Source organism: Lepisosteus platostomus, chromosome 9 (genome assembly GCF_059453375.1).
Source record: "Lepisosteus platostomus isolate fLepPlt1 chromosome 9, fLepPlt1.hap1, whole genome shotgun sequence".
Taxonomy (NCBI): domain Eukaryota; kingdom Metazoa; phylum Chordata; class Actinopteri; order Semionotiformes; family Lepisosteidae; genus Lepisosteus; species Lepisosteus platostomus.
This window is the reverse complement of record NC_142619.1, coordinates 36,280,309-36,308,201: the sequence shown is the minus strand read 5'-3', so window position 1 is coordinate 36,308,201 and position 27,893 is coordinate 36,280,309. Positions and strand designations below refer to the sequence as shown.

The 27,893-nt window shown below is 36.1% G+C and overlaps 1 protein-coding gene across 4 annotated transcripts; it reads right to left on the bottom strand.

Moving 5' to 3' along the window:
• Positions 1–204: 204 nt before the first annotated feature.
• Positions 205–26,360, bottom strand: dnm1l (dynamin 1-like). Of its 4 annotated transcripts, none has more exons than XM_088644847.1 (20): positions 26,118–26,360; positions 24,172–24,316; positions 21,847–21,882; positions 20,389–20,435; positions 18,985–19,056; positions 16,622–16,708; positions 15,785–15,947; positions 14,369–14,489; positions 13,656–13,787; positions 11,207–11,413; positions 10,281–10,401; positions 9,837–9,992; positions 8,904–8,993; positions 8,066–8,158; positions 7,741–7,794; positions 6,789–6,869; positions 4,393–4,536; positions 3,261–3,370; positions 2,359–2,518; positions 205–1,453 (listed from the first exon to the last, which is right to left on the bottom strand). In XM_088644847.1, exons 1-20 carry the CDS (start codon positions 26,217–26,219, stop codon positions 1,397–1,399), a joined length of 2,178 nt encoding a protein of 725 aa, XP_088500973.1. In that variant the 5' UTR covers positions 26,220–26,360; the 3' UTR covers positions 205–1,396. The 4 variants fall into 4 exon arrangements, with proteins under 4 accessions (XP_088500973.1, XP_088500974.1, XP_088500976.1 ...); XM_088644848.1 differs by having other exon boundaries at positions 20,389–20,429; XM_088644850.1 differs by lacking the exon at positions 6,789–6,869.
• Positions 26,361–27,893: the final 1,533 nt, after the last annotated feature.

Sequence of the window (27,893 nt, the reverse complement as noted above, 5' to 3'; positions counted from 1 at the left end):
AAAAGAAAAGAAGTGCTACCAACACTCATGGTTGTAATGATATCTACACTGTTGCACACAGAAACTACCCTCGTCTCTGCATGATAACAAGATAGCAGGACACCCTCCTCAGTCATAATAGAAACATTTCAGGCAGAATAATGTAAAATGCAATATGCAGTTCTTAGGTGGTTTAATTATTGAACAATAATAAATTTAACAAAATTTGAAAAGTAGTTAAATTGTTTTATTTCAGCAGGCTTGGCATGATTCTATCAGTACCAACACAGTCTTCAATGTATAGAGTCAGGTAATGCTTTGTAGGCATATTATGAAGGGTCCCTGTTTATGTAGAACAACATACAGTTATATTTGTAATTATATACAGTTTCTATAACCTTTCAAATAACTATAGTATTGTACTGTAACAATATGCATTGGCATCATCTATCTTTTAAATTCCACTCACTAATTTGAAATTTTTTTTCATTGTATTTCATATTTAAATATCAGCCTTGTAAGCTGATAGAACAGATAGATACTTTATTGATCCCGTGAGGGAAATTGCAGAAATGCTAGGATGAAAGTGCTTGAAAGTAATATCTGTGATGAATCAACTCTTAAGATACAAGGTGTGAATAAATTCTACAGAATTTCTACAGAATTGCAGAAAAGGAGAACCTGTCTTAAACTAGTTAATTCATTAGAAATTATACAAACCACTTGCTGTATAAGTGAGCATTCAATACACTTTCAAGTGATATCGATCATATAAGAATTGCTTAAAAACTATTATGATCAATAAATAAGTGAATAATATTACTGAAGCTGGTATGTCTCAGGATGTATGACAACAGCTATATAGCACCACTTTTTGATGTGTTGGTGCATTCCAATGAAAATGTGGGCCTTATCTATATTTTTACATACATTGAGATATACAATGTCACAATCTCACATTAAATGCATCTTTATGACCACATACAGTATGATCACACAATCTCTGCTGCTATATGTTTAAGAAAAGTATATTTATTCTCATCTACATAACTTGTATCCTCCTTGATTACAGACAAACTTTACCTGTTGTTTGCAAATGAACACCAGTCCAATTTAAAGTGAATGTGAGTTTTAATATAATTAACTTTTAATATAAGCTACATAAGGAAATTGCTTTCTCAGGAAAGCCACACTACAATGAATCTTAAATGTTTACATTGTATATTTAATGAAATATGAAAAGATCCCACTTAACAGGAAGTTTTGTACAGTTGAAGTATGATATTTAATCATCTTGAAGTAGCTGAAGTATGTAAATAAAATAACGTGGTACACAAATTAACAACAGTGCATTTTCAAGTTGGCTGCTTTGAAGTCAATGACATCTTAAACAGAATTCTGGGATACACCAATGATTTCACCACAGATGTGTCTCCCTGATTTCAGCAATAATCTGACTGGCTCTCTGCAGGGCCTGAAAAAAGAGAAGAAGGATATTTAAGAATAGATTTCAGTTCCAATAAGATGACCTAATTTCCCTGATATTTATTGATAAATAAAAAGTTAAAATAGACCTTGAAATTGAAATACCACAATAAACTGTCAAAAAATCTTTCCCATTAATGTCACCTGTCTTCAAGAAGTTATTGTAATGTTCAGCTTACTATGCATTAATAAGAAATGGCTTGTGACAGCTAATTCGTTTACAGTATCTCATTCAAGAAAAAAAACAAACAAATCCCTATCCTCTGTAGTAGAGATGTAAAAAATACAATGCAGGACCAAGAGTGTGTAACAGAAACAAGCCACAATACAGGCCATTTTCTAACAGAATGCTAACTAAAAAAAATCTTAAGCAGAGTATTACAGTACTTAATGTGAATGTACTGCAACTTTAAGGCTTTTCTTGCTGCATATATATTTTTTCCCCATCTCTAAAATTTATGAGATGATTAAAATTTTTAAATACTCTGATTTGACATTTGACCGCTACAAATTTCAGATTTTAATGAAAAGAACATATTTGTGTGGGACCTGAAACTACCCACAGAAAGCATTTGCATTCACAGAATTGATAACCTTTACAACAGAGAAGAAATATCAGTTTTTCTGACAGCAAAAAGGACTCTTGTTAAAGCAAAGATACTTTTATACACAAAAGTCTCTTCATTATACTGTTCAATATATATATCTGTCTAAATCTGGTTCTCTTCATTTAATACAAGCAAAACAAAAATTCTAAACTTTTTGGTTTAATCTGGTAAATGCTCTTACAGTCATCTATAAATTAAAAAATTATATAGCACAAAGAATGCCTGTTTTTTTCTTTTCTCAGCTCCCTTCATTCAGAAGGGAAGCTTTTGAGATATACCAGGTTACCTTAAGCATATCTGCAGCCTCGTTACGGCGCTGTGCCATGTCCTCAGATTCAGTCAGGAGGTCATCAAGCAACATGGACTTGTAAAGCTGTCCCACGAGCTCACTCTGCAGGCTGTCTTTCACATGATTCACCAGGAAGTGCATCACAGCCTTGGGCACGCTGCACACACAGAGCAAATCACAACAAAGGCAAGAAGGCTGAAGTCTACTGCATCATTGAGGCACTTTCGTTTTCTTCCTCTAAATCCGAATTGAAATGTCTTGAGATAACTGTTTCCATAATCAGGTGAAACTAATTTTAACTAGTGAAACAGCCTTTTTGCTGTGACTTTTAACACTTATTTATATATTGTGGGCTCAACACAACAACAAGTAGTATTCCTCCATCCTATTATTAATGTTATCCTTGCACATACTCACTTTCGCTCATGTTATTCTTACAATCCGACAGATTACAAAAAAATTCAATTTTTAAATACAGAAGATTTAAATATGTTTCATAATACAAGAATATGTGATTCGCCAGCATGAGATGCACAGTTTGAAGACAGTTTATAGACAGAAAACTGTATGCAACCTAAGGCATTAGTATTTCAATGGCCAGTGGCCTAAGTGATCCAAGAAGCAACAGGACACATTTTTCATGTTATGAAACTTTTTAACTCAGTCCGATTACTGAAAAAAATGATCATTTATACATATATAGAGAGATGTGCATGCAAACACATTGAGACTCTCAGCCTTCATAATGTGCACCAATTACACAAGAAATCTGTGGTCAAAGAACACCATAAAGAAAAATGCCTTACAAGGATAAAGGATAAGCACATTAATCTCATAGCTTTTTTATAAAATTATTTTATAAATTATTATTGAATATCAATTAAAAAAAACAGACAAACCTGTCCTGGATATTTTTCCTAACGATCAAAAAATAGGACTTGATGAGCCGCTCGATAACTTCACAGTCACGTTTCTCCCTTGCTGAGAGCTTCCTTACAACAGGCACAGGCTATGGAGAGACAACCATGGGAAAAATGATGGATTCACTAGCATCTTCCTTATTAGTTACATTTAACTCCTTTTGTCTTCACATTATTCCAGGACAAAAACATTGCTCATCTTTTGGGTAGTTTCATACCTTGCAGGAAGAGGTTTCCACCTTCAGTTACAACGACTATGGATACAGTATGCGTATCCATTAGAAAGACATCATATGCCTTGTAGCTGTATATGATATTTCCAAATAATGAAATACAGCTGTTATCATAAGTAATTTTGGTCTTGAATTTTAGAAAGCTAAGTATTAAACCCCCTATGTGATTTCTGTCACACAATTTTGAAGATGAAAATGGTACATTTACAATAAAAATACATGTATACACAAATTAAAACAATAAATTACACAGAATTAAAAGCTTAAGTGAAAAAAATATCTTCATTGCAAGAGCTGATTATGGGCAGGGAGATAAGTTTACAATTTTAAAAAAAGAAAAGAATGCACCCCAGTCCGATAAGTGCAAATTATGCGTTTAATGATAGTTAAACAGTTTAACGATAGGGTCAGCAGATACACCATGCCGTCAGTTAGCTTATTTAGAATATTGATACAGAAACACTAGCAGAATAATTGATTCCATTTTCACAAGAAATGGAAGAGAATGTATTGATAAAATCATCAGCTACCTACTCTAGCATGATAAAATCATACATTGCCTACAGAGAACTATGCGATGTATCTTTTAAAACTTAGAAATGCACTCTTTTCAACTAGTAAAATGGTTCTTTTGTTCTACATCTATTGCCCAGAAGGGCAGGATGTACCCTATAGTCCAGAGGTCAAGGGTGACCGTGGCACTCAGTCTAAAGAGATGTTAATGTGCAATTTGTTTCTGACTTCTTCTAATACTTACACCCCAAAGACATGTTTTGGTAAGAACTGTTGCAATTGCTGAAAAATACATTTCTGTAATTAAACCTCCACAGTGCAAATTTCAGAAGAAGGTAACAGCCACTCAAAAGTTGAAGACCTACCACATCTAGCAAGTTGATAGCGTAGCCCTTCTGGGGGCTGGCAGGGAGTGAGGATTGGGGTTTGGTCCTCTCTTCTGTCCCATCGTCACCTGTCGATGCTTTCAACATCCCTCTCCAGTTACCAGTTCCTGCCTCCTGGTCCCCCTTAAATAGAATAAGAAGGCATCTAGTTATAGATCTACAGTACATATACTTATTCACGTACAAAGGTAGCGACATTTGCTATTTGATCTAGTTGAATTATCACATTTGTTTTTAGCAATGGTAGCTTTGAAGTTTAGCAACAGCAAGTAGTGTAAAGATTTAGACAGGAACTATTATTATTATTATATTACTGATCAAAATGATCCAACATTAAATGTTCACAAGCTTTCTAGCACCACTGTACTTCCTTTTCAGAGCCTTATTTCCCCATCCCTTTCACGTTTAACACATAAAACTAGAAAGGCTAAATGAATATTTTTCCTTTATGAATGAGTATTACCTAATGATGTGCAATGTACCTGATAAAAAGGTTACAGGAAGGCAATAGAGGAAGATTCATTGCAGATAGTTATTTGTAAATTGCCTCTTTGTTGTTTGGTAGCTGCAGGGTGAACCCCTCAAAGTGGTCCCAAATAACAAGAAACATATTACACTCCAGGAAGCGTACTTAAATGTGTTAAGCTGCTACTCCTACCAGGAGAAAAAGTCTCTGTAGATAAAAAATGATAATTTTCCAAGCTATTAATATAGAATTAAATTATACTGAAATCCCCGAGGTTATTTAAGACAAAGAAGCTCACTGGGCCTAAAAATTACTGTGGAAATTTAGTAGGAAACAAAAGGGCACTGGATAGTGATATAGTTATGACCAACACTGAACATAAAATGAGAATTAATTAAAAGTAATATGTAAGATTAATCCATTTGATTTTTCTTTCATGAAAACTGAATATTTCACAGTACCCTGGGGAACAGCTCAGATTGTCAGAAGAGTAAGTCAGGTATTAGTTAGTTCAAACATATGTCATGCCACCTTATACATGCTTAAGCTTTTCCTCAACATATACAAAGAAAATGCACAAATCACCAGCAGATCCAGGAACTTTATGGTTGAGTATGAGAATTCAAAAAAATGAAATGTAGCAATTGTCATCTGTTTCTCATAAAAACTCGAATCAAAAATCAACGTGATCATTTAAAAAGCACATGTTCCATAAATAAAATCAATTAGAGGAAAATGGAGAGTAGAGTGATCTTTCTGTGTTTGTTTTTCTACAGGAATTGTTGGTTCAAGTCCATTCAAACCAATCTTGTGGACAAATGAGCTTCTAATTCCCACTTTAGCAAAAGTTAGTTTGTTATTGTGACTTGAAGATGTTCTTCAGGAAGAAGTTCTTTGCATGTACTGTAGATTACAAAAAGATTAAAAAGATAACGTGCTATCTGTGGGTTACATGATGTGGCCTGGGGGGTGTCAGAATTCACTACAAATGGTGGTAGCTGTGGGATCGTGCATATCCAAGTGGTCTGTTAAGACTGCATGTCCGATTCGCACTTATTTGCTCAAGGGTGACATCTGAGTGAACTAAATAGGGAGGGTAATGTGATGATGCAAGCCAAAGCTTTGCCCAGGGCCGCCTCCTCCGAGAGTGAAAATTGGACAAATCTTGCTTAATTGCCTATTTAGTATCCTTTGTGACACAGATGCCACTGGAAGAAAAATAATTTATGCAATTGGTCTAGTTGGAGAGTCCTCAATCCACAGGCTTGACTCACAGGGTTTATTAGTAGCCAGGTGTACTACTTAGGCTCGGGGGGTTTGTGTCTAAACTCCTGCGTCTAAGAGTGCAGTGATAGAATTGTAGTGAGAAGATCTGGATAATTATTTCAGAGAATGGAAGCCTGACCGTAAAGGGCAAGGAAGGTTAAGCCTGTCAGGGTGTTCCAGGGCAGGATAATAAAACATTTATTTTTGTAGTGGAAAGTTTATTTTTTTAGCCTTAAAGGGGAATACTCCTGTTACCTCCCTCCTGGTATTTTTCAGAAGATTGAAGATTGGGTCAAAAAGAGAGGAGGAGGAACTGGACTGACTGCGTAGATGGAAACTCTGAAGAACGGACTGGTCATGGGACTGTGCAGATTTCTCTGCAAGTACAAAGTGATACATCACAGGAACCTGGAGGGGTTACGCAAACCAATAACTGTGACAGACCACTGAAACATGCTCCTGGACTGGCGATGTGCTACAGTATCTCTCGGTTACATGATGTGGCCAAGGGTTAACATTCTCCATAACTACGATTAGCAGAGCCCAGAGCTTAGAAGAAGTGGGTGGTAAATGCGTGTAAGACTTTGTGAACAAAAAGGTCCACTTGAGAACATGCTGACATCACACTGTGGAGGAGACAGACCTTAGCTCCCTCTGCCTCCATGGCAGTGGCAACTGGGGACTCTGAAAAGGAGACAGACTGCCAGCCTGGACCTTTAGAGGACTAAAACAGGTACAAGAGATGGACATAGGATAAAGCAGTGAGCTTGAGGTGGCAGAATCATGAGAAAAGAGATAAGAAAATTAAATGTTTCTCTACTGTTTACGCAAATATAGCCTTACTACTGCTATTTATAATCTACCTCATGAAGCATTATCATTGGTTTTAAATAAATTCTATTTATCATCTAACAAAATAGAAGATAGTTACTTGCAAACTATCTGACTACTGTCTAATGTTAGATCCACCAGCTCAAGTGAGCAGAAGAAAACCAAGATGACTAATTCTTATTCATTCCTGTAATTTTTTATTGAACCTTATTAAAAATGAAGTAAAGACTTGTTCGCAATATCTAATATTGTACAGAACTGATGAACACCGTTTCAAGAACACTGTTCTTTTGCAAACCATAGTTCTAATTAACACTAAAAAAACACTGTCATCAGAATTTCATTACACCAGAGAGAGAATCTTTATTATCCCTCTGGGTGCAAGTTGTTTTACAGCAGCAGCGCTGGTGTACAGACAGACAGAAAAAAAAACGAGACGAACAATACACAACATACATATTTGCATAGAAAGTCAAGTGTTAAGTAATGAGATGGCTACAGGTATGAATGAGAACTTAAATCTGTTGGTTTTGGAGTTGGCGAGTTTGTATCTGCGTTCTGATGGGAGTAACTGGAAACTATAAAACAGGGGGTGTAAGTGTGAAGGACACCAGTCTGTAACACGATAGAAATACCCATATAGAATTAAAAAATAATATGCTAAATTAAATTAAAAAATTCTTCTTTGTTCCAATTTCCAGTGAAAATAACCGCGTAGAAAAGAACATACACTGGCTTCAGTAAGTTCAATGCAAATGCCATACCTTATCACGAGGGACTGCTGAGGGCATGTCTCGTACTCTTTGGCGCCTCTGTTCCTACACAAAAAATAATGAGAAAGTTGTTTTTCTTTAAAACTAAAAAACAAAAATCTACAAGAGTTACAGTAAATTAATTAGATTGCTTATTAAACAGACGATAAAAATGTTTCTTCTTTAAATTTTACATTTTAATCATGTGTCATGATGTTAATATTTTCAGATGTTCAACACCTGATTTTGTTAGCTGTTTTTGACCCACTGAGGCAGAAATACTTTATTTCATCAGTCTAAAGACAGTTTACATGTTGTTTTCTGAAATTCTCCTCACCTCTACATTGTTGTTCATAAGTCCACAGGCATCAGCAAAGTCTGGGTGCTTGGTATTAATGTAAGCTAATTCAATAGCCACCAAGTTGTGCACCTGGAATATTATATAACATTCATTTAGTACAGGGATGATCCTGCTTTTACTTAATCTTAGAGGACAAAGTTAGACACAAGTCAATCAAAAGAGTTTTCTTTAACATACACTATCAATTCATAAAAGATAGGAAAACGTGACAAGAACACTACACAATAAAGCTAGAACAGTCACACAAAAGAAAGAAGCTATTCAAATCACAAAGGCAATTCATTTTCAGGGTAGGTATTTTGGCTGAAATATTTTCAACTATCTTATAAAACATCTCATAATGCTTATAATATTTTATAGTGTCGGGTACAATTAAAATATTTTTATATAGCGCCTTTCACAACAAGGTTGCCCAAAAGGCACTTAAAGCAAGTGCCCATACATGTTGTGAATACAGAACAGAAAAGACCAAAAGACAACGGAGGAGAGGAACCAAAAACTCCTTAGTAAGGATAAAAAAAATCTCTAGGGGTCCAAGATCAATTGGCTGCCCAACCTCTTTGGGCATGCTAACACTATATAATTAAAAAAAGAAATAAATGAATATCCTTTCATGCATGGCTTTTAGTTATCAAACATGTAGATAATCTAAAGCATTTAATATTTTTCCATATTCTACTGCAATAACTGAAAGAATGCACAGTAACATTTACAGACAGCAATGACAGAGATACTTTAGTCAATAGTACGTAGTTGCTGTATAAAACATATACAGCCTTCATATCAGAATGGTACAGAATAGAAATGAACTTACCATTTCATTGGTAACAGGTAGCCTTTTCCTTAACAGGGATGTGACAACTTCTACAATGGCATCGTGTAGCTTTGGAAACCTCAGCAACTCCTGTGGAAGTCAACATTACTCCTTTAGTATAACAAGTACTCAGTCCCTGACTGACTGTGTGAGAGACTCTGGTAGACATAAAACGCTGCAGACTAAAGAAAATACATTTTAATTTCAGTAAATTTGTATTGTAGGATGAAACCCTGCTAACTAAAATAAGTATACTTCGCACTCCCGAATGACAAAAACTATAAAGATGTGAAGGTTGTGCACTTTAGTTAATACATTTCTAGTTCAAATCGGTCATAAGCCAACTGGGACTGGAAGCTCTTCTGCGAGGGTATACAACGTGTAGAGATTAAGTTAGAAATAGTAGCTTGCTAATGACTCCTGTCAGCTTGTAGGTTGTGGAAAGCTAGCAGTGTGTGCATAAAGCAGCATCACGTTTCCAATCAATACTCACGCTTTTACAAAGAAGTGTATAGATTAATGTAAAAAATTATGGAAAACTCTGAACAGTATTTCAGAAGGTGTTCCTGATCACAACAATATAAATTTCAGCTTAATGGCATTAAAAAAAAAAAACTAATGATGAATTCATCTGGCTATTTTTGTATGTGCTTTCTAATTCTACTGTAGAAATGTTTGTGGATGTGTATAAAAATGCATGCTGTGCTTCAAGTGTATTTTGATGCAAAAATTGTATCCATAGAAGCATTGCATTGCATAAGCAGTAAAAACGTTCAATGCCAGCATCTCTCAACTCTACGTCCCAACTGTCTGGCTGTTGTAGGAATTTGGCTTAATTAAGGCAGTGCGTTACTGATGACAGCTGGTGCAACACATGGTGAAGGCAGTGAGGTTAGAGTTCTGCTTCACCTCTACTCCTGTCTGGACTCCCACCTGTGTGCTGTAATTGCTGCAGTGCTGAATTATCCTCTGCATTTCCTCATGGACCAGCTCCACGCAGCGCAGACTGGGCTCCTCCAAACGCTTCACTTGTCGCTTCACCAGCAGCTCAAAGGACACCTCGGGGACAAACAACGCAGGGCGAGGTCCCTGTGCAACACCAAAAGATAACTGAACATTCATTGGTCTGTAACAGCAAGAAGACATGGAGATACATTTGTGGAGTGGGCTGCTCCTGGAAATCAACAAACAAAATCCATAACTGAGAGAGGCTCAGTGGTCTACAGTTCGAGAAAGAAAACTACATATTTTTATTATATTCAAGAAACTCCAGGATTTTTTTATCCATCTAGTACATGACCAGTTATTTGTATCATGTGTACAGGTTTATATTGTATATAAAACATGCAGATTCATTTTATGCACCACCACACTCACCGTGGCATTTCTGATGGCAGTCAGAACGTCTACAGTTGTGAGTCCACCTAAGGGATCGACCGATTCTAATGTCCGTCCAAATGTTTCATGAAATATGTAGCAAATCCTAGCTCCACCACACCTGAAACATTAAAGAGACTAATTTAAAACAAATTCCATGCTCAAGGAAAAAGTTTTTTTTGTAATAATTGTCTCAATTGTGTTTCTCTTAGGCCAAACCCTTGTTTTCTAGTAAAGAATGAAGCACTAGGGAACATAAAGCATTTCAGTTCATAAATCATGATAACGCAATATTTGGATCACAGTTTTCTAGCAAACTTTGCAGACAATGCCAAAATATGAGGATTAGCAAACTTTGTAGAAGGAGCAAATATATTTCAAAACGTTTTAGATAAAATTCAAGATTTTTTTTAAGATGAAAAAAAAGGGAAATGCTAAGCTTGAGGCAACATATGAGGAAGATTTAGATGTTTATGCTGACCTGACATAATTTACATTATGCAGGGAAGAAAAAAAAGGCAAAAATGTTACTCTGTAGTTAAAAGTGTAGAATTTAAATCAATGGATGTAATGTTAAAAGTTTTCAATGTACTGGGATGATCCTATTAGAATACCATGTGTAATCTTATTACAAAAAAAGCGTTTTACTCTCTAAATATCATGTTAGACTGAATAAAACTAAAATTAAAAACCGGAACAATAGAATCAAATAAATCCAACAGCAATTCCTCACATTCTACATTAGCCTATGCTGCATGAACCACCTAATCCTTTTTAACACAGTTCCATCTTTTGCAGAAATTGGACAGCAAAATTTTTTCTTGAGGAAGGAACATTACTGTTCATTCTATCTAATGATAGATTCAAGATTACATGCAGCAGCTATCCCCTGGAGGTATCTGATGGCAAGGTGAGACATGACTCACAGCTCTGCAGTCTCAATGTACTTGGCTGTGCCCTCAATGGTGTTGCAGTACTCGGTGGCAAACTTGGTAATGAGCTGCAGAAGAGTGGCACTCTTGTCCTCCACAGGCTCTCCATAGCTGCTGAGCAAAGACTGATACTGGGCTGACAGGACATTGATTCTCGTTTTCAGCTCAGGCAAGCAGTCCCTAATATGGTGCATTAGTAACCTGTAAGGAAAAACACTGCATTATGGATCAAGAAACCTTTACATGCTGCTTACACCACTGTATTCCTAGTCACAGGCATTAGAAGGAATGCCATCTTCTTGTGTAATCTGTTCTATTGATCAAAAAAGTCAATGACTGTAATTCTTAATTTGAACACGTTAAAAATATGCAATTATTGGGATGTAATAAAATAAGTCTTCACTATGGCTTCAAACATTTTCTGGCAGTTTTAGACCAATCTGACCAAAGTATATCATTTAAAAAACAATATTTTATCATTAAACAGGTACTGAACTAAATTTTAATCTATTGTGTTTTTCATTAAACTGTAATGTGTATTGTGGAACAATGTTGTGTAAGTAATCTGTGTTTTAAGTACAACATGCTTTATTTGAAACATTTTATACAAACCAACAAAAGCGGACATAATAACAATGTTAGAAATGAATGTGCAAAAATCAGCACTTTCGTATATAAAACTTTAATGTCAATTATCAGGCATTTTTTAAAACCTTACCTTCCCTACAGTGCTGGATAACTTTACTACAAACTATGTGGAAATGCATTAAAAATTGAAAACAGGAGGCACATCTTCACCAAAGTGTGGGAGTATGGATCAACCATTCATGGTTTCTTTCCAGAAACAGCAGGATGAGATCATTAAATCAATTAACTAATCCTAACCCTAAGTACCAAACAGACCAGATAAGAACAAATAAGAGGAGGGCATTTTGCCTATGTTCTTCTTATGATATCAAATAACTTAATATAAACATATAAATATAACTTATATAAAATAAACTTCTAACTGTTCCTCACTAACTCCATGGAGAGTGTAATTTAAAATCTAAAGACTGTGCAAATTTCAGTAAATGTCCCAGAGACAAATTGAAATATTAGACAAAGATAACACAAGTAAACACAAAATGCAGTTTTTAAATGAAGGTTTTTATTATTAAGGGAAAAAAAAAATCCAAACCTTCATTGCCCTGTGTGAAAACGTGATGGAATGATGTTCCTTTTCTGAAATGCTGTGTTACTTTTACGCCATATGTAATGGGACACACACCTTCCAAAAAGTTCAACTTTTGTCTCGTCAGTCCACAGAGTATTTTTCCAAAAGTCTTGGGGATCATCAAGATGTTTTCTGGCAAAACTGAGAGGAGCCTTTATGTTCTTTTTGTTCAGCAGTGGTTTTCATCTTGGAACTCTGCCATTCAGGCCATTTTTGCCAGTCTCTTTCTTATGGTGGAGTCATGAACACTGACCTTAACCGAGGCGAGTGAAGCCTGCAGTTCTTTGGATGTTGTTGTGGTTTTTTTTCTGACCTCTTGGGGTCTTGGAGCCGGTCGGCCGGCCACTCCTGGGAAGGTTCACCACTGTTCCATGTTTTCACCATTTGTGGATAATGGCTCTCACTGTGGTTCGCTGGAGTCCCAAAGCTTTAGAAATGGCTTTATAACCTTTTCCAGACTGATAAATCTCAATTACTCTAAATTCTCATTTGTTCCTGATTTTCTTTGGATTGCAGCATGGTATCTAGCTTTTGAGGATCTTTTGGTCTACTTCACTTTGTCAGACAGGTCCTATTTAAGTGATTTTTTGATTGAGAACAGGTGTGGCAGTAATCAGGCTTGGGTGTGGCTAGAGAAATTGAACTCAGCTTTTCAAAGATGTGATAAACCACAGTTGATTTATGTTTTAACAGGGGGGGCAATCACTTTTTCACACAGGGCCATGTAGGTTTGGATTTTTTTTCCCCTTAATAATAAAAACCTTCATTTAAAAACTGCATTTTGTGTTTACATGTGTTATCTTTGTCTAATATTACAATTTGTTTGATGATCTGAAACATTTCAGTGTGACAAACATGCAAAAAAATAAGAAATCAAACACGTTTTCACACCACTGTAAGTTTTAAATATATCTCAACATCATCGGAAAGGTAATAAAGCAGACTGTGGGTCAGGTTTTAATATTGTCTGAAAGTGACAGGAATATCAGGCATGCAGTGTGAAGTGTTAAATTAAGCATGGTGAAAATTATAATCTGACCATGAAGGGCATAAAAGTGTATATATCAGATATCTTTTGTCCTTTCTTGTCAAGATGATGTCCATCGCTTACAAAAAGCTTTCTGGTCTACCTCACTTAGCTCTAAATCACTATGTCCAATGAATGAAAAAGACTATATGAAACATGCTACAGTAACTTGGAAAAAAAAGCAAGCAAAAAAAACTTACCTGTTTAAAGTCCTAGCCAAATATTTAGTACCATTCCTATTGGCAAGGGAGGGATACTTTTTCTGTAAAAAGGCGTGTTCATCACGAATTGCATCAGCCACCGATTTTTTATTGTTAATATCCAGCTGACTCCTGCAAAGCAAGAAAAATCACTTTTTTTTTTACTATGGTGTTTAAAAGCATATTTTAAGAAACAATTTTTGGAAATACTGTAATAAACTGTAACATGTAAATATGTGTATAAGTGTACGTGAAGTAATGCTAATCCAACAGAAGAAAAAGCCATTTTGATGTATCTGCTGCCACAACAACTTTGCTTGTTGAGCAAGGTGAGTAAAAATGTTAAGAAGAATCCCCTTCTTAAAATCAAAGTCCAGGAGCACAAGTGTTAAAAAAATCAGTAGCAACAAAAGATTTACAGCCTCAAACTCACAAAGTTCCTACATCTTACAGTGAATCAAAAAAGGTTTTCTGTCAGAGGGATTTATAGATGTTTTCTGGCATACAACAGTTTTACTTGCAATGTCTTATAATGTGTAGAGTATGCAAATTCACTTCTAACACTACAATGGTACATAATCTGCAAGCTAATTACTTCATCTCCACAGTAAATTTCATATCCATAGCACTTGATCAGGGTGTCTGCTAAGATGATGACGATAATAATAACATTAATAGTAAGAAACCAAGAGTATAAGCAGGCTGACAGGTACCTATTTACAACTCCTATAATGCCCAGTTTGACTGGAATGACTCGACCCATCAACACATCCATGGCGTCTGTGCCAGCATCCATCAAATCAAGTTTGGTTATAACAGCCAAAGTTCTCCGTCCTACAAAGCAGTAAAACACACAGTTCATTAGTAACAAAACACCAGCCTATTTATCTTACAGTCCTAACTCCTATCCAGTGAGCAGGATTGCAACCTTCAAATATATTTCATATGATCAGTTCTGGTATCAATCATCTACCTGTAAGAAGTCAATGGAACACGGCACTCTTGGTACCGTAAGTTATATACTGTATTTGACATGACTGAATATGAGCCAGATACAAGCCTCACCACAAGAAGAGTGGGGACTGTCAGTGTACAAGATGTAAAAACCTAAAAAAATATAGAGACATTAGAAAACGTTGCACGTATGTGAAGAACACCTGAAGAAAACTCCACAGCTGGAGTATTTACTCCACAGTATTTTTCTCACTCCTCAGCATAGAATTTCCATTACCTCTCCATATCCTTAACCACTGCATTAACGTTAAGCCATCTCTCTGCATGCATTTTTAACTTTTATTTAAAATCAAATGATAAGACTAATAAAGGAATCTGCTCTACCTTCCTTTAACCCTCCATTCAGCTATTGAAAAGTGTTTGATTTGAACACCGTAATGCAAAAATTGCTGCATATAGAATTTCTTTATCTATGAATGACATCCCATATACAGTGTATCAGATGGTGATATTAATAAAGGACAATAGTATCTACAATTGTTAAAGGGTAATAATGGAAACAATGCTCATCATTTTAGCATCTGAATTAACTTATATTGTTTTGGGGGCAATTATTTTAGCCCATTAGTATGTTTTATTATTAATTCTATTAACATTAAACTTATTTACAAACTAACAAGAGAAATTACATCATTACAAATATATGAGATTCCCATTTACAATTCAAATATTTAATAACAAACAAACCATTAAACAATCTAAAAAATAAAAGAGAGGGTCACAGCTTGTGAGAACCTGCCAAATGATGCACTGTATTCATTATTCAATTCAGTTTTAAAAACATAAAACTAAAACTAACCAATTTAGTAAACCCTTTTCGAAAACTGCACAGATTAAGTAGTCCGTCAATGATAAATAAGTAGTCACACAATAATAAATTTGTTTATTACAGGCTAAGCAAATCAGAATATGCTGTAAGAGATTCATCAGAGAACAGAAGAATCTTTGCAAAAACAAATTGTCTGAGGGCAGGATACTCACACAAAAACTGCATTTACTTGACAAATATAGTTTGAGCTCCTAAGGATTTTCGATGCAGAGGAATTCTTTGACAACATTCTTCCGAACAAGTACACTGAGAGGTATTTTGTATTTTGCCGTTTTAAAAAGCTCACCATCAGGATCCACTTCCCGGGCAACCTTCAGTGCCTCGGAGGTGGCCATGTCTGTGTTGGCAGCCGTCACGGCCAAGATGATGCAGTTGGGGTTACCGATGTGGTTCAGGATCAGGTCTCGTATCTGGACCTCGATATCCTTGGGCTGGTCGCCCACCGGGACCTTAGTTCACATCATGAGGCAACAGAGTTAACACTCATCTTCATAGTTTTCCATTCTCAGTTGCCGTTTGCTCTTTGCTAAGCTGCTTGCTGAGCTGGGTCTGATCCCATTGATGAAGAGGAAGCATTGAAATGGAACTTCGAGTTCAAGTATTTACTTGAAATGTGAAATGTCTCCAAAAGGCAGCAAGCAGTGCCATGTAATGCTTCCTAGAAAGTTTTGCTTATGTGTTTGATTAAATACCCACTTTAGAGGTAAACCACAATATAACATTACTGAAAAAATAAGGGTATGCAGGGCATATTTGAATCCCTGAAACAGAAACTAGTTTTTGAGAATCCCAGTTTTGTGAAAATGTACTGTGTGATATGAAAATGATAGTTTTTAAATTTTAAATCTGTGAATTCAAACTTCACAAAAGACAAGCATATACAGTCTTTATACAGTAGTGTTTAAAAGCAATAGCCAAATAGGCTTAAACAAGTTTAGTGTTATTTTACACATCTTTTAATTGAATTTTCATTGAAAAACAAAATACACTATAAAGGTCCTGTCTAGTTTTATTCAATCTACAGGACCTAAACTGACTCCGACAGTGAAAGATGATATATTAGCAGACATCTTCATCTCTAAAATTCTCTGTGGTGATCAGTATTGAAATGTTGCTGTCATACCTTTGTGATTCCAGGTAGATCCACCAGAGTGAGGTTCACCACATGAGGAGAGTAGATTTTTAGATGAATGGGCTCATCACTAACACCCTGTGGAAATTAAATGCAAAATTAGCAACAACTCTAAAAAATATTTTAAAAATCGGATGTAAACACTCATTCTAAAATATATATTCATATTTATTTTCAATTTTTAACAGACAAAGAAGGAAAGGTTGTCATAATTAGAGTTAAAGGGACAATAATTATGTATAATGGTTTGGTGACTTAAAAAATTATTTATTGCTTATTGTGTATTGTATTATATAAAAACTGCTGTATGTATACGCTTCACTTGGCTTTACAACTGCAAGTCCTATACCACAAGAGAAGAAAGAGGATTCTGAGCATTCTGCCTTTATGCCCACTTGTCAGTCATTAGTCATGACCGACTAGAGGAGTGGTGTGCCTCTCACCATCATCACCAGCAAGTTTACAGGTGCCTAGCAGGTCTCCAGGATATGCAGCTGCACTAAACGTCAAGGGGTCTATGGCTGACCAAACACAATAGAACCATAGCTGTGCTTGGCCACCTCAGTCAGATTATGACAGGCCAGACGAACTCACAGGTACAAAGTACTTGGGAGCAGCTTAGGTGTGCTCTTTTAACATCAGAAACTGCAAAAACATATTGTCACAACTTCCTGCCGAAATGGTTCTAGTATCCTAGAAAATGGTACATGATTTTTGTTTATTTCTCAATTCTTTCTCAAACTGAACTTTCTTTAAATCAGCAGCTCCCAGGGAGTCAGAAAAGGCTGTTCAACTGCTACAGTTAAGCCCGTAATTAGTCCAAACCATTTGGAGTCCTTAAGGAATGTAAGCCTCAAAAGACTGCTGACCTGCAGATTGCGTTTGGTAATCTGTGCTCTAGAATTTGCTCCAATTGATTAAACAACACTTATTTTCTTTAAAATATAAGGGTTTCAGGGGACATCCCAATGCAGAAAGGGAACTAGAGCTACTAGGTAACCTCTGAATAATTATCTTTCCAGACCTTCAAATGGTGTCCTGTAAAACACTTATTTTAACACTGAAATGAATCCAGACTATGAATGAAAACACTGTTATAGTATCAGATTTACCGCTCCCGATTTACACCTGGCTTTAAAAAAAAAGCTAACTTCAATTTCTTGTTTCAAAACTGTATTTTTTTTTTACATTTGAAAGCTACAGGACAGAACCTTAGAAGAATTATTTTCATTCAAGTCCTCATTCATGTCATGTGGTCTGCCTAGTTACTATAAATAATCCAGTTTTAAAAATATCACAATTCATTTTAATTTCTGGGTTATAAAATTATCCCCAAATGTTAACAGTTTCCAAGAGGCCTTTTTACGATAAAGAATTTTAAAATACTGTTACAGCTTTAAGTGACTGAGATGTGTCTCTTAGATTTTAGATGAAGTTTGTGACACTTGGAGGGTAAACACTTCTAACTTCAAAGGAGAGAGGCTGTTTTCTGAGGTCTGGGGGTCCCTTGAGCAGAAACAATTGTAAAGTTTATCTTAGTATACCTATGTAAGTTGTGGGCAAATGATTGCAAAGGAGCAGGACAGAAACAGACAACATAAGATCACATTCAGAGCACAGGGAAAGAAAGGAAGAAAGTCGGCAAGATTTGGGACTTGAAGCCTGTGCTAGGCGAGACCCCCTACTTCATGATCATCCGAACCAAACCTGACTGGAGCTAAGGATTTGAACCTTGTTGGAGAGTGTGCTATTCTGTGTTTACCTAGGAAACTTGGGTTTCCTAGGTAAAAGATACCTCAGTTGGAAATGTCTTTCCTGTTTAGGGTGCATTTATTTTGTGCCATCCAGGGTGCAGAGAGAGAGATTTAACTGCAGGTTGCTTTGTATTTAGTTAGAAGGCAGCTCATCTTTTTTGTGACCTCTGGCATTTAGAATTAAGGCATTAAGAATTTAATGCTTAGTAGCAGTCTGGGGTTTTCTGGGTGACCAGAACGTTAGGCCTCTGAAACACCTTGTTTGTAAATACTGTACATAGAGTACAACTTGTGTGTATGTTTTGTTCTGTGTATTGTAGTTTGTGTCTTGTGTCATTGCAATAAATATTTGTTTAACCAAGTATGCCTGGATTATTACTCCTCTCACCAAATATGTGCCAGAGAACAAAGAATTCACATGACTCTAATTATACCAGCCACTCGCGTATATTGGTAGAAATCACTTACAAGTTGGAGGTTATGAATAATTATTTCACTTATTAACTAAACTGCTCGGTCAATTCCGGATTTTCTTCAGTTTCTTAACCCCCCCATTTGTAACAATACAAAGAGATCATTATCTCCCATTAGCTTGCTTACTTTGTTATTTCCAGAAATCCTTTCAGTTTCACTTTCAATCTCTTGTCTGATTTCATCAAAGTCTGTATAGATCTGAAAAAAAGATTAAGTTACCACACAAACACTAAGAGTTTGATCATAGCATAATACTAATTTTTAGACTTACATTTGTAAATTTTTAATCTTATTGTATTCATAATATATCAATTAAATTCAATAAATAAGCCAATAGTCTTCCCTAGGGACACTAAAGGACTAAACGTCATATCTGTGATTATAGCAGAAGCACTGAACCAATTCCATTAAATTCCTTAAACTTCTCCTTATAAGTTTTAATTTAAAAACATTATCTACATCACCACTTCAAACAATGTAAAAAGGTATCAATTTTCAAAAGCAAGCCAGCTTGTATGATTTACATTCAAGGTGACACTTGTTCTTCATATTAAAATGAAAGAATGAACATTAAGATATAAAGACAGCAAACATCTGCAGGAAACTACATAATACTAAGAATTAGCCAAGGACAATATCAAAACCTGGCCCAAGATTTCTAGACTTCAGGCCCAACATTTTCATTTTTGACTTAAGTTGAAAAAACACATTTTAAGACAAACCTGTTATTTGATTTGGTTATAGACTGAGGCCGTGAATTATTATTAACTCTTTTAACAGAAAGATTCCATTTTCATAGTATGAGTAGCATAGAGCTATAAGGAAGCTCTTGCATGTGATCTACTTATATGAGGCTCAAGTGCAGTAGAATGACTTGTACTTGACAGATTTTGTGTGAAGACATGATGTGGTTTCAGTATGATGGCTTCTGTCTTGACTGTTTATTTAATTGAAGCGGTCATTTAAACAGGACAACTGACAGAGCTTATACTTTTAATTTATGACACACTGACAAAGCCACTAGTTCAGGATGCTCTGCAGAACTATTCCTACACTGACGGGTCATTGATAAATGTGTTGAAAGGTACATATAAATATAACAATTTTAATTTCACAATGATTAAATTATTATATATACAGATTTTATTTCTGCATTCATGCTTTTTTCATTGTATACTCTGGCATCTAAAGAGTATTCTATTTAAAATTGTTTTACAATATATGAAGCTTGTTAAATCAAAGCATTTCTAAAGTCATATCTATTAATACATGAGTATCTCAAATATCCAAAATTATAGTAAGTCTAATTGATCTTCAAATTAATCAAACTGGAGTTAATCAAATCTATCAACTTGCTAGAGCTCTTTTGATACAGATGTTCTGACACTCATTTAGGCTGTACCAATTATGTGCTGGGAGGAGTACCACAAATGTTCATTAAAATCCAGGAACTGCCATAGTGCACAACACACAATATAAGTACAGTGCTTATTCTGCAAAAACTTTTTTTTTTTATTGAGTAAAGCATACCTTATTTTTAGTGTGGAGAAACTTGCCCCACTCTTCACACTCTGCAGCTAGGCAAAAGAACAAGGATACATTCATTACAAAGAACTACAACATACAACATATACCTTCTATCGTAACTTTACTATTGTACACAACATCCTTAAGAACGAGCAGTCTATTATAAAAACACTCTTTAATGAAGTGCAAAACAAAGCTTCTTCCAGAAGTTAGATGCTCATTAACATATATAGAATGTGGTAATAAGCATTTTAGTTTTAAGATGGTAACTTGCAGTGATATCCAGCAGATTTAAATCAAAACAGAATATTCTGACATTCAGACCAGTGCAGCAGATCTGCAAAATTACAATACTGCAAAACAACAATATTGCAAAAATACAATACTTCACATCATATTTTAGATATTATAGTCAAATATATGTTGTCTTTGCTTATCCAATATAAATGATGTGATACATCAAGGCAGTTTTAATGTTTTCAATTTGTACTTAAGGTGTTTACACTTTCATTTTAACCAGATACAGTATTTCTCGATTACAAATATTTTCCCTTGCTGCTTGGCAAGCTCTGATGACAGTTCTCCTTACAGTCATTACTGAGGTGAATGTAATGGTGTGTAAAATATGAAGCTGAAGATTTGTGTGCTGCAAATGAAATGTGATTTACTTGTATTCAAAGTATCACCTAACACAGATCAATGCTTGATGTTAAAAAAATAGTCCTCAAGAATTCTGTTGCTTCTTTCAGTCTGCCGGACACCTCTACTAAGCAGACTGACTTTACTTCAATGTAAAGTAACACAATATAGAGTCATACTGCATGGCAACACACAGTGGCTACAAAAGATGTTTACACAGCAAGTACAAACAGCTGAATAGCAAACCCTAAACATAATTAAAAAATGAATACAGTGAGCAAAAATGGTGACTTTAACATTATACAGTGCACTCAAACAAAACCTCAGATAAATTAAACTTATTAGAAAAATCAAACCATAATTAACCAATTCAACATAATACCATCATGTAAAAAAATGAAGTGATATTTTTTCTTTATCCCTGTTAGAAATGGTATCAAACACAATGTTGAAATATAACATATCCAGTTTTTGCAAAATCTGTCGGTCTTTTCTTTAGAGTGGTCACATCAACAGGAAATGCAGTTTCTATGTCGATCACGAACACTCTGTTCTCCGCCCACTAATCATATTAATGAAGTAGAAAGCCCAAGGACAAGGTTGGAAGAACATAATTTGTACACTGATAGTGCTGCCTGATGTGCATTAAAAGCAAGAAGGCTCTCCCATGTTTTTACTTGGACAAACATATGATATGGGCAACCAGACCAATTTTAGCATTAGTAAAAGCAAGGAAAATGAAGACATGACAGACACAAAGCAGTAAAGAGTCACACATAGTAAGAAGACAGACACAGACTAGAAACAAGAGGAAGAGGAGACCTTTGTTAAGGCGCCCATTTTTCCATGCGTAGGGGTCTGTATTTGAAGAAAAACACAACAGAAAAGGCATTAGGTGTAGCATCTATACTGTATTACTTAACATGTTAGTCCATAGTTGTGGTGCTGAGCAACACTCCCCTTTAAATTAACGATTCTCATGAAATTCCCTTCAGAGGCACTTCCTGAAGTCAGAGATGGGCATTTTGCTACGAAACCAAAAGCGACAATTAAGATTTTTTTTCTCAAAATAGAGTTTTCTATTCTGTCTGACCCATAATCATTTAAATTTCATCTTACTGAAAATGTACTTTGGGATAACAATTCTATTAAGTTTTTCTATTTTAAAACAAGTAACACTGGAAACTAAGAGAGTGAACTTAGCCCTTCCCTGAATAATGCATTATCATTTAAACATTAACATTTTCTATTTTGTAAGACTACATCTCTGAACTGATAAAAATAACAACCTGATATTAAAGAAAACAAAAAGCCAAATGCCTTCTTCTATACAGTACAGTGTATTCTGCAAGGAGATGAGAAACATGCAGAAAAGGAGCGACCTGCTCTTGCGTCCATGAGCAAAGAATAAGACCCAGCTAGATAAACACAAAGCATTAAGCTTGTGTTTACTCCTATTTGTAAGTCACAGTAATGATCAAATGTGAGGTTTACAGAGGCCAAGTGGTTTAGTCTTTTTAATAACCCAGTGTTTATTTTTAATACATTGGAACTGTCCTACTGGAATTTCATTTAGGCTGTAGCCATCTGAAGTCTTTCTGAAGTGATTTTCAATTGCCCAATATACACACTTTCTACCATCCCTAGACATGGTGCTCTTCTTTATTTGATTTTCATGTTTTCTACCTGTGTTTTGAGACATTTCAATTATTCAATTATTTCAATTATTTCTTATAATCAGAATTATACATCCATCTTCTAACTTCTTAAGCCAATACAGGATTGCAAAGGAACCAGAACCTATCTTGGCACTGCAGGGCACAATGGGCCAGTCAACTGCAGGGCACACTCAGGCACACACACTCACACCAGGGCCAATTTTCATTTCTTTGATAACCTCCATAAAAGATTTCTTTGCAGTTTTAACTAAACATGTATTTTCCAACTACTTGACTAATACTATTGACTAGGCCTTTGGGGGCGCCGGAACCTAAACCAGCAGGCAGTGGGCACAGTGCGGGATACAGCCTGGTAAGGATGCCAGACCATCACAGGGGCACACACAGGCACAAACATGCACACACTCACACCGGGGACAATTTTTCCAGAAGACAATTAACCTAACATTGTGTTTGGATTGTGGGAGAAACTGGAGCATGTGAACAAATGGAAGCACTTTCAAACTCCATTCAGACAGCACCCCAGGAATTGAACCCAGGGACCCAGCACTAACGCTAACATTCCAATTGTTAATGTTCTATTGATCCCATAACTATTAATGATCAAGGTGCATAAGGAGGCCTAACCCATTGCTCTTGTATTGTGTTTTCATTCTCTTGACTTCACAGAAAAGAAGTCAAATGGCTCCTCTTGAAGATCAAATTCATTATTCCTGCAGGTTCTATATTGATATATGTCCTAGGCATGATTTTAACCCACAATTATTATGTATGGGTGAAGTTTTTGTTTTCCCTCAAAAGGTTCTTGCTGTTGCTGGGTTGTTGCTAATATGACAAAACAAAAAAATCATGTCCATGTACTGGCCTAGCATAGCATGGACATATGAAAGCATAATTTTAGAAACTGCAGAAGTAATTTTAATAGCTAGCAGTAGTATACTATAGTCTGTGGTTGAATATAACCTATATTTAAGGATGTCTATAAGTTAAGTTTTAAATAAATTTGAGAAACTAAAGAATTTGCATGGCATGACAGTTTTTGTGACTGTTTTGGAAAATCTGTAAAACAAACTTAGAAATAACATTGTAAATTTGCAAAACCAATGTTATTATTAAGTAGATAATTTGAAAAATAATATTTTCCGACTGACTGTTTATTAAGTAGATAATTTGAAAAATAATATTATCCGACTGACTGTTTAATTTGCATTCCTCAATAGCAGGACCCACTGTAAAATTTCACAAATTTCATTGGTTTACAACAGAGTTTATAGGTAGAGAACTGCTACAAACACTGTAGCAAAATTGGTCTTGGATGAAAAAAGGACAGTCCGAGGAGATCTGAAAAATGTTTACAGAATAGACACGTAATAAACACGAAACAATCATTTAAGAGAACCGGACAGGCAGGCATGCCAAGAAGCTTAGCTACACACTGAATGACATTAACAGCTACAGTGAAAGATACCATTTTCGTCTCCTGTCTTCCTGTGGTCCTCTGGTGAAAGATGGACAAGCTGCAGAATGAGCGGCCTACGCGTAACAATTCCTGTGCCACGGGGAAGCAGGTCTCTGCCCACCAGGCTCTCCAGCACCGAGCTCTTCCCACTGCTCTGAAGAGGCAACAGCACAATGCATTAAAACTCAGCACACACACAGGGATTACTACACTGTGATCACTGGAGAAAAATACTGGGAAAATAAACATGCTGATTTTAGTTAATTATGCGGTATCTTTGCAGATGACACAATATTAAACCCTTGCTTTCAAAACCAATAAAAAGGCTGGCGGTGGAAGGGATGTCTTTATGCAGAGAGCTTTGGGTGGGATGTCTGTCAAAGATCCCAGGTATCTTCAAGAAGTGGCCACATGGGATCTTTAGAAACATTACAAATAACAAAAAGTCCCCTGGATCAAACTAGCACACCCTTCGTACTTTCTTAGATTTGAATATAAAACTTTAAAGTATATTAAAAGCAGGAAAGATAAGGTAATTAATAGGTTTTTATTTCACATATTGAGCAGTTTTTCTACATTTTTAAAAAACAGTACTGTGCTTTTTAAAAAACAGAGACCAATGGGTGACCCATTGCACCCTTTCTTCAATAAAAAAGCAAGCATTGGTAACGTTCAACATAATTTCAATCTCCACTACCGACTTTGTGCCTATTTAAAAAAGAACTAAGTCATAACTTAAAGCACTAAAAAGAAATATTTTCCTCTGTTTGTGACAGCTCAGTCTTGTGCTGTTGAAAAACCTTTGCAAAGTACATGCTTTCCAGAGAAGCCTGGATATTTGACAAATGTATGCCTTGGTGACCAGTGAGAGTACACACTCCGAGAATAAGGAGCCTTTTTACAACTGCCTTTAACTACTGTCAAAATGAGGACATGGTACTGTTTGGAGAGATGCTGCAGTCTTACACCTTACATAGTTTCTACCTTCAACAAAGGTAAAATGGCATAACATTTTGTGCAGATATGCTAATCAGTGAATACAGGGGCGCCAAAGCCTATCCCGGCAAGCAAGGGGAGGTAGGCAGGGTTCACCTGGGACGGGAAGCCAGTCCGCTGAAAACTATCAATATATATATAATGCACAAATGTGTATACAAAACAGTCAGTTTCAACATCAAAATCTGGGTGGAATTAGCTTAGATTGACAAGGATAGGGCTACCACTATCCTTTCTTTTATTTTTTATCACTGGTGTATAATTAAGCACATGTACGTCTTTTTCTTAAGACTCGCATTGTAAACAGGCCCTCTAAGTAAAATACTAACTCAACATAGCACGCTGTAGCACGTTTGAGGTTTAAACTAATACATTCTACAAGAAGGGGGTCAGAAGTTTGCCAATTGCATGTTCTGCCCCACACTACTGTCATTTTTGTCACTGATCAGTTTTGCAATCTCTTACTAAACTGATCGTTTCCCTTATATCGACATGTCTCTTTGCACCCCTATACTAGTTTTTGCTAATGGAACTCTGACCTTGTGTTGATGAGAATAACCACCTCCCCATGACAATATTTCATTTTCACTGCAGCGCTATTGCGCATTACAAGGGAAAATGGAACGGATGCAAAAATATCTCTCTAAAATCCGTGGGCATGTTTTGACTATTTTTTACAAAAGCAGATACACATTTGTTGTTTACAACCTAACACATTTGATTCAGATGGATACCTCCTGACTACGTTTCATTTTCACATCTAGTTTCACCCGAAGCATGGGACGAATAAAATGTATTACGTCCTTTATCAACACTATTAAGATACTATACACTACTATAAACATAAAGATATACAGAAAGATAAACGTATAGTACTGTGCAAAGCATTCTTTTTTTAAAAAAAAAAGCACAGACAATTAAATAGATAAATAATGCACATAGTATATATATGGTTTTACCTGTGTTCCAACCACTGCAATCTGCGGTAACTGGATAATATCAGCTCCCACTGTGTTGAAGACGTCTTGAAGTTTGTTTATTACGGGGATAAGAGCCTCCATGATTTAAATAAATGGGGACCGGTTAAAATGAATTGACTACACAGCTAAATACAAGCACTGAAAGTCATACAATGTCCCTCACACAACCACCATTTAACCAACCCGGCCCAGGGAACAACTGCGGTAGTAGCCTTCACAATGCATTCTGGGATTTAGAGTTCTTAAAGAAGATACACACACTAATATATAAGCCCCTTGCTCACAAAATGAACTACAATCCCAAACGGCGTCGGGATGCGGAACCTTCCTGTACTTCTGACGCGTGAAAAATGGGAGGTGTAGTTCATGTTCACGAGCTGTCAGTTATAAAAATACCGCACCACATGTCTAGAAAAATCTGTTTGGGAACTGCGAGCAGCAAAATAAGTAAATAAACAAAAACAAACAAAATAAGTAAATAATACCGATAACGACAAATATTTATCCTGATTAGTGAGTGACGTATGAAAAATACTGAAACGCATACTTGTTCTCAATAGCAGTTTTTTTCTCTTTACTGTATATTGTTTCATGAGCGTTTCTTCATGGGTGCCGGTGTCAATCCAGGTGAGCCGTGGCTGCAGCGTGTGCTGTTCTGTACAGCTGCCCTGCAACTTTGAGCATTTAGGAGTCAGGCAGCGAACACGGGAGGAGACAGAGTTTGTGAGCATACTGTATGTGGAGAGACTGCAAGTGGACTGGCATCCTATCGCGCTGTCCCATGCCCAGGAAGCACCCTATCCCAAGTGTGTGCTTGGCCAATAAATAAAGGCAGGATTCCAGTGTTCCGGGACTCGGAGCTGCAACTGTCAAGGTACAACCTGTACACAGGAATATGGAGTTTGCTACTTCTACTGCTTTGAGCTAAACTAGGAAAGGATGAGACAACTCTAGGTCAGTTGTGATCAGGTGAAAGATCGAGTTTATGGTAGGAGCAGATTTGTGTTTGCACCATGAGCTCACCAGAGAATGGATTCCCACAACAGTAGAAGGCAAATAGTGGTAGTGGTTGAGAACTGGCTCAGAAACAACAGAAGGGATACCAGACAACGTAGCGGGAGAAGCCAGAAAAGCCTGGAGCCAGTGGGTGAACAGTAAAGAGGGTACACCTCCATCCTCAGGGCCCATGGGAGAACAATTCTAGCCTGGGGCCTGTTGACGGTCTGGCTACTTTGCGGCTGCTTTGTTTTGCAACAATACATTACAACAGCAAGGAAAAACAAAGCCGCGTAAGCATAATTATTTACAAAGTGCAATATATTACAGTCAATGCATTTTTAACTTAACTAAAGCAATGTTTTTATTACAAAATGTCTGGTAATTTGATTTAAAAATACCTTTTTTAAAAAATGGTTAAACACTACAAAGTTTTTGTTTCTGTTGAATTTTGTCATTTTGGACAGATTGCGATTTTATTACTAATCCCTATGCTGTCTGCGCAAGCTAAAGAGAAACTAACCTAGAGAACAAAACATTTTTTATCTACCAGTAATAGTCATTTAGTTAGACATTTAGCAGCTGATTTTTTTCTTTTTGCAGAGCAAATCAGCGCTATAAAAGCAGTAGCCCGCATCAATAGCAACATTAAGCTGTTACAATTTAAAAACAAGAATTGATGCTGAGATACCTTCTTGTTAACATAACCTCTATATGCATCATTATCAGTTAATCTTGTGCTGGGCTCACCCTAAGCAT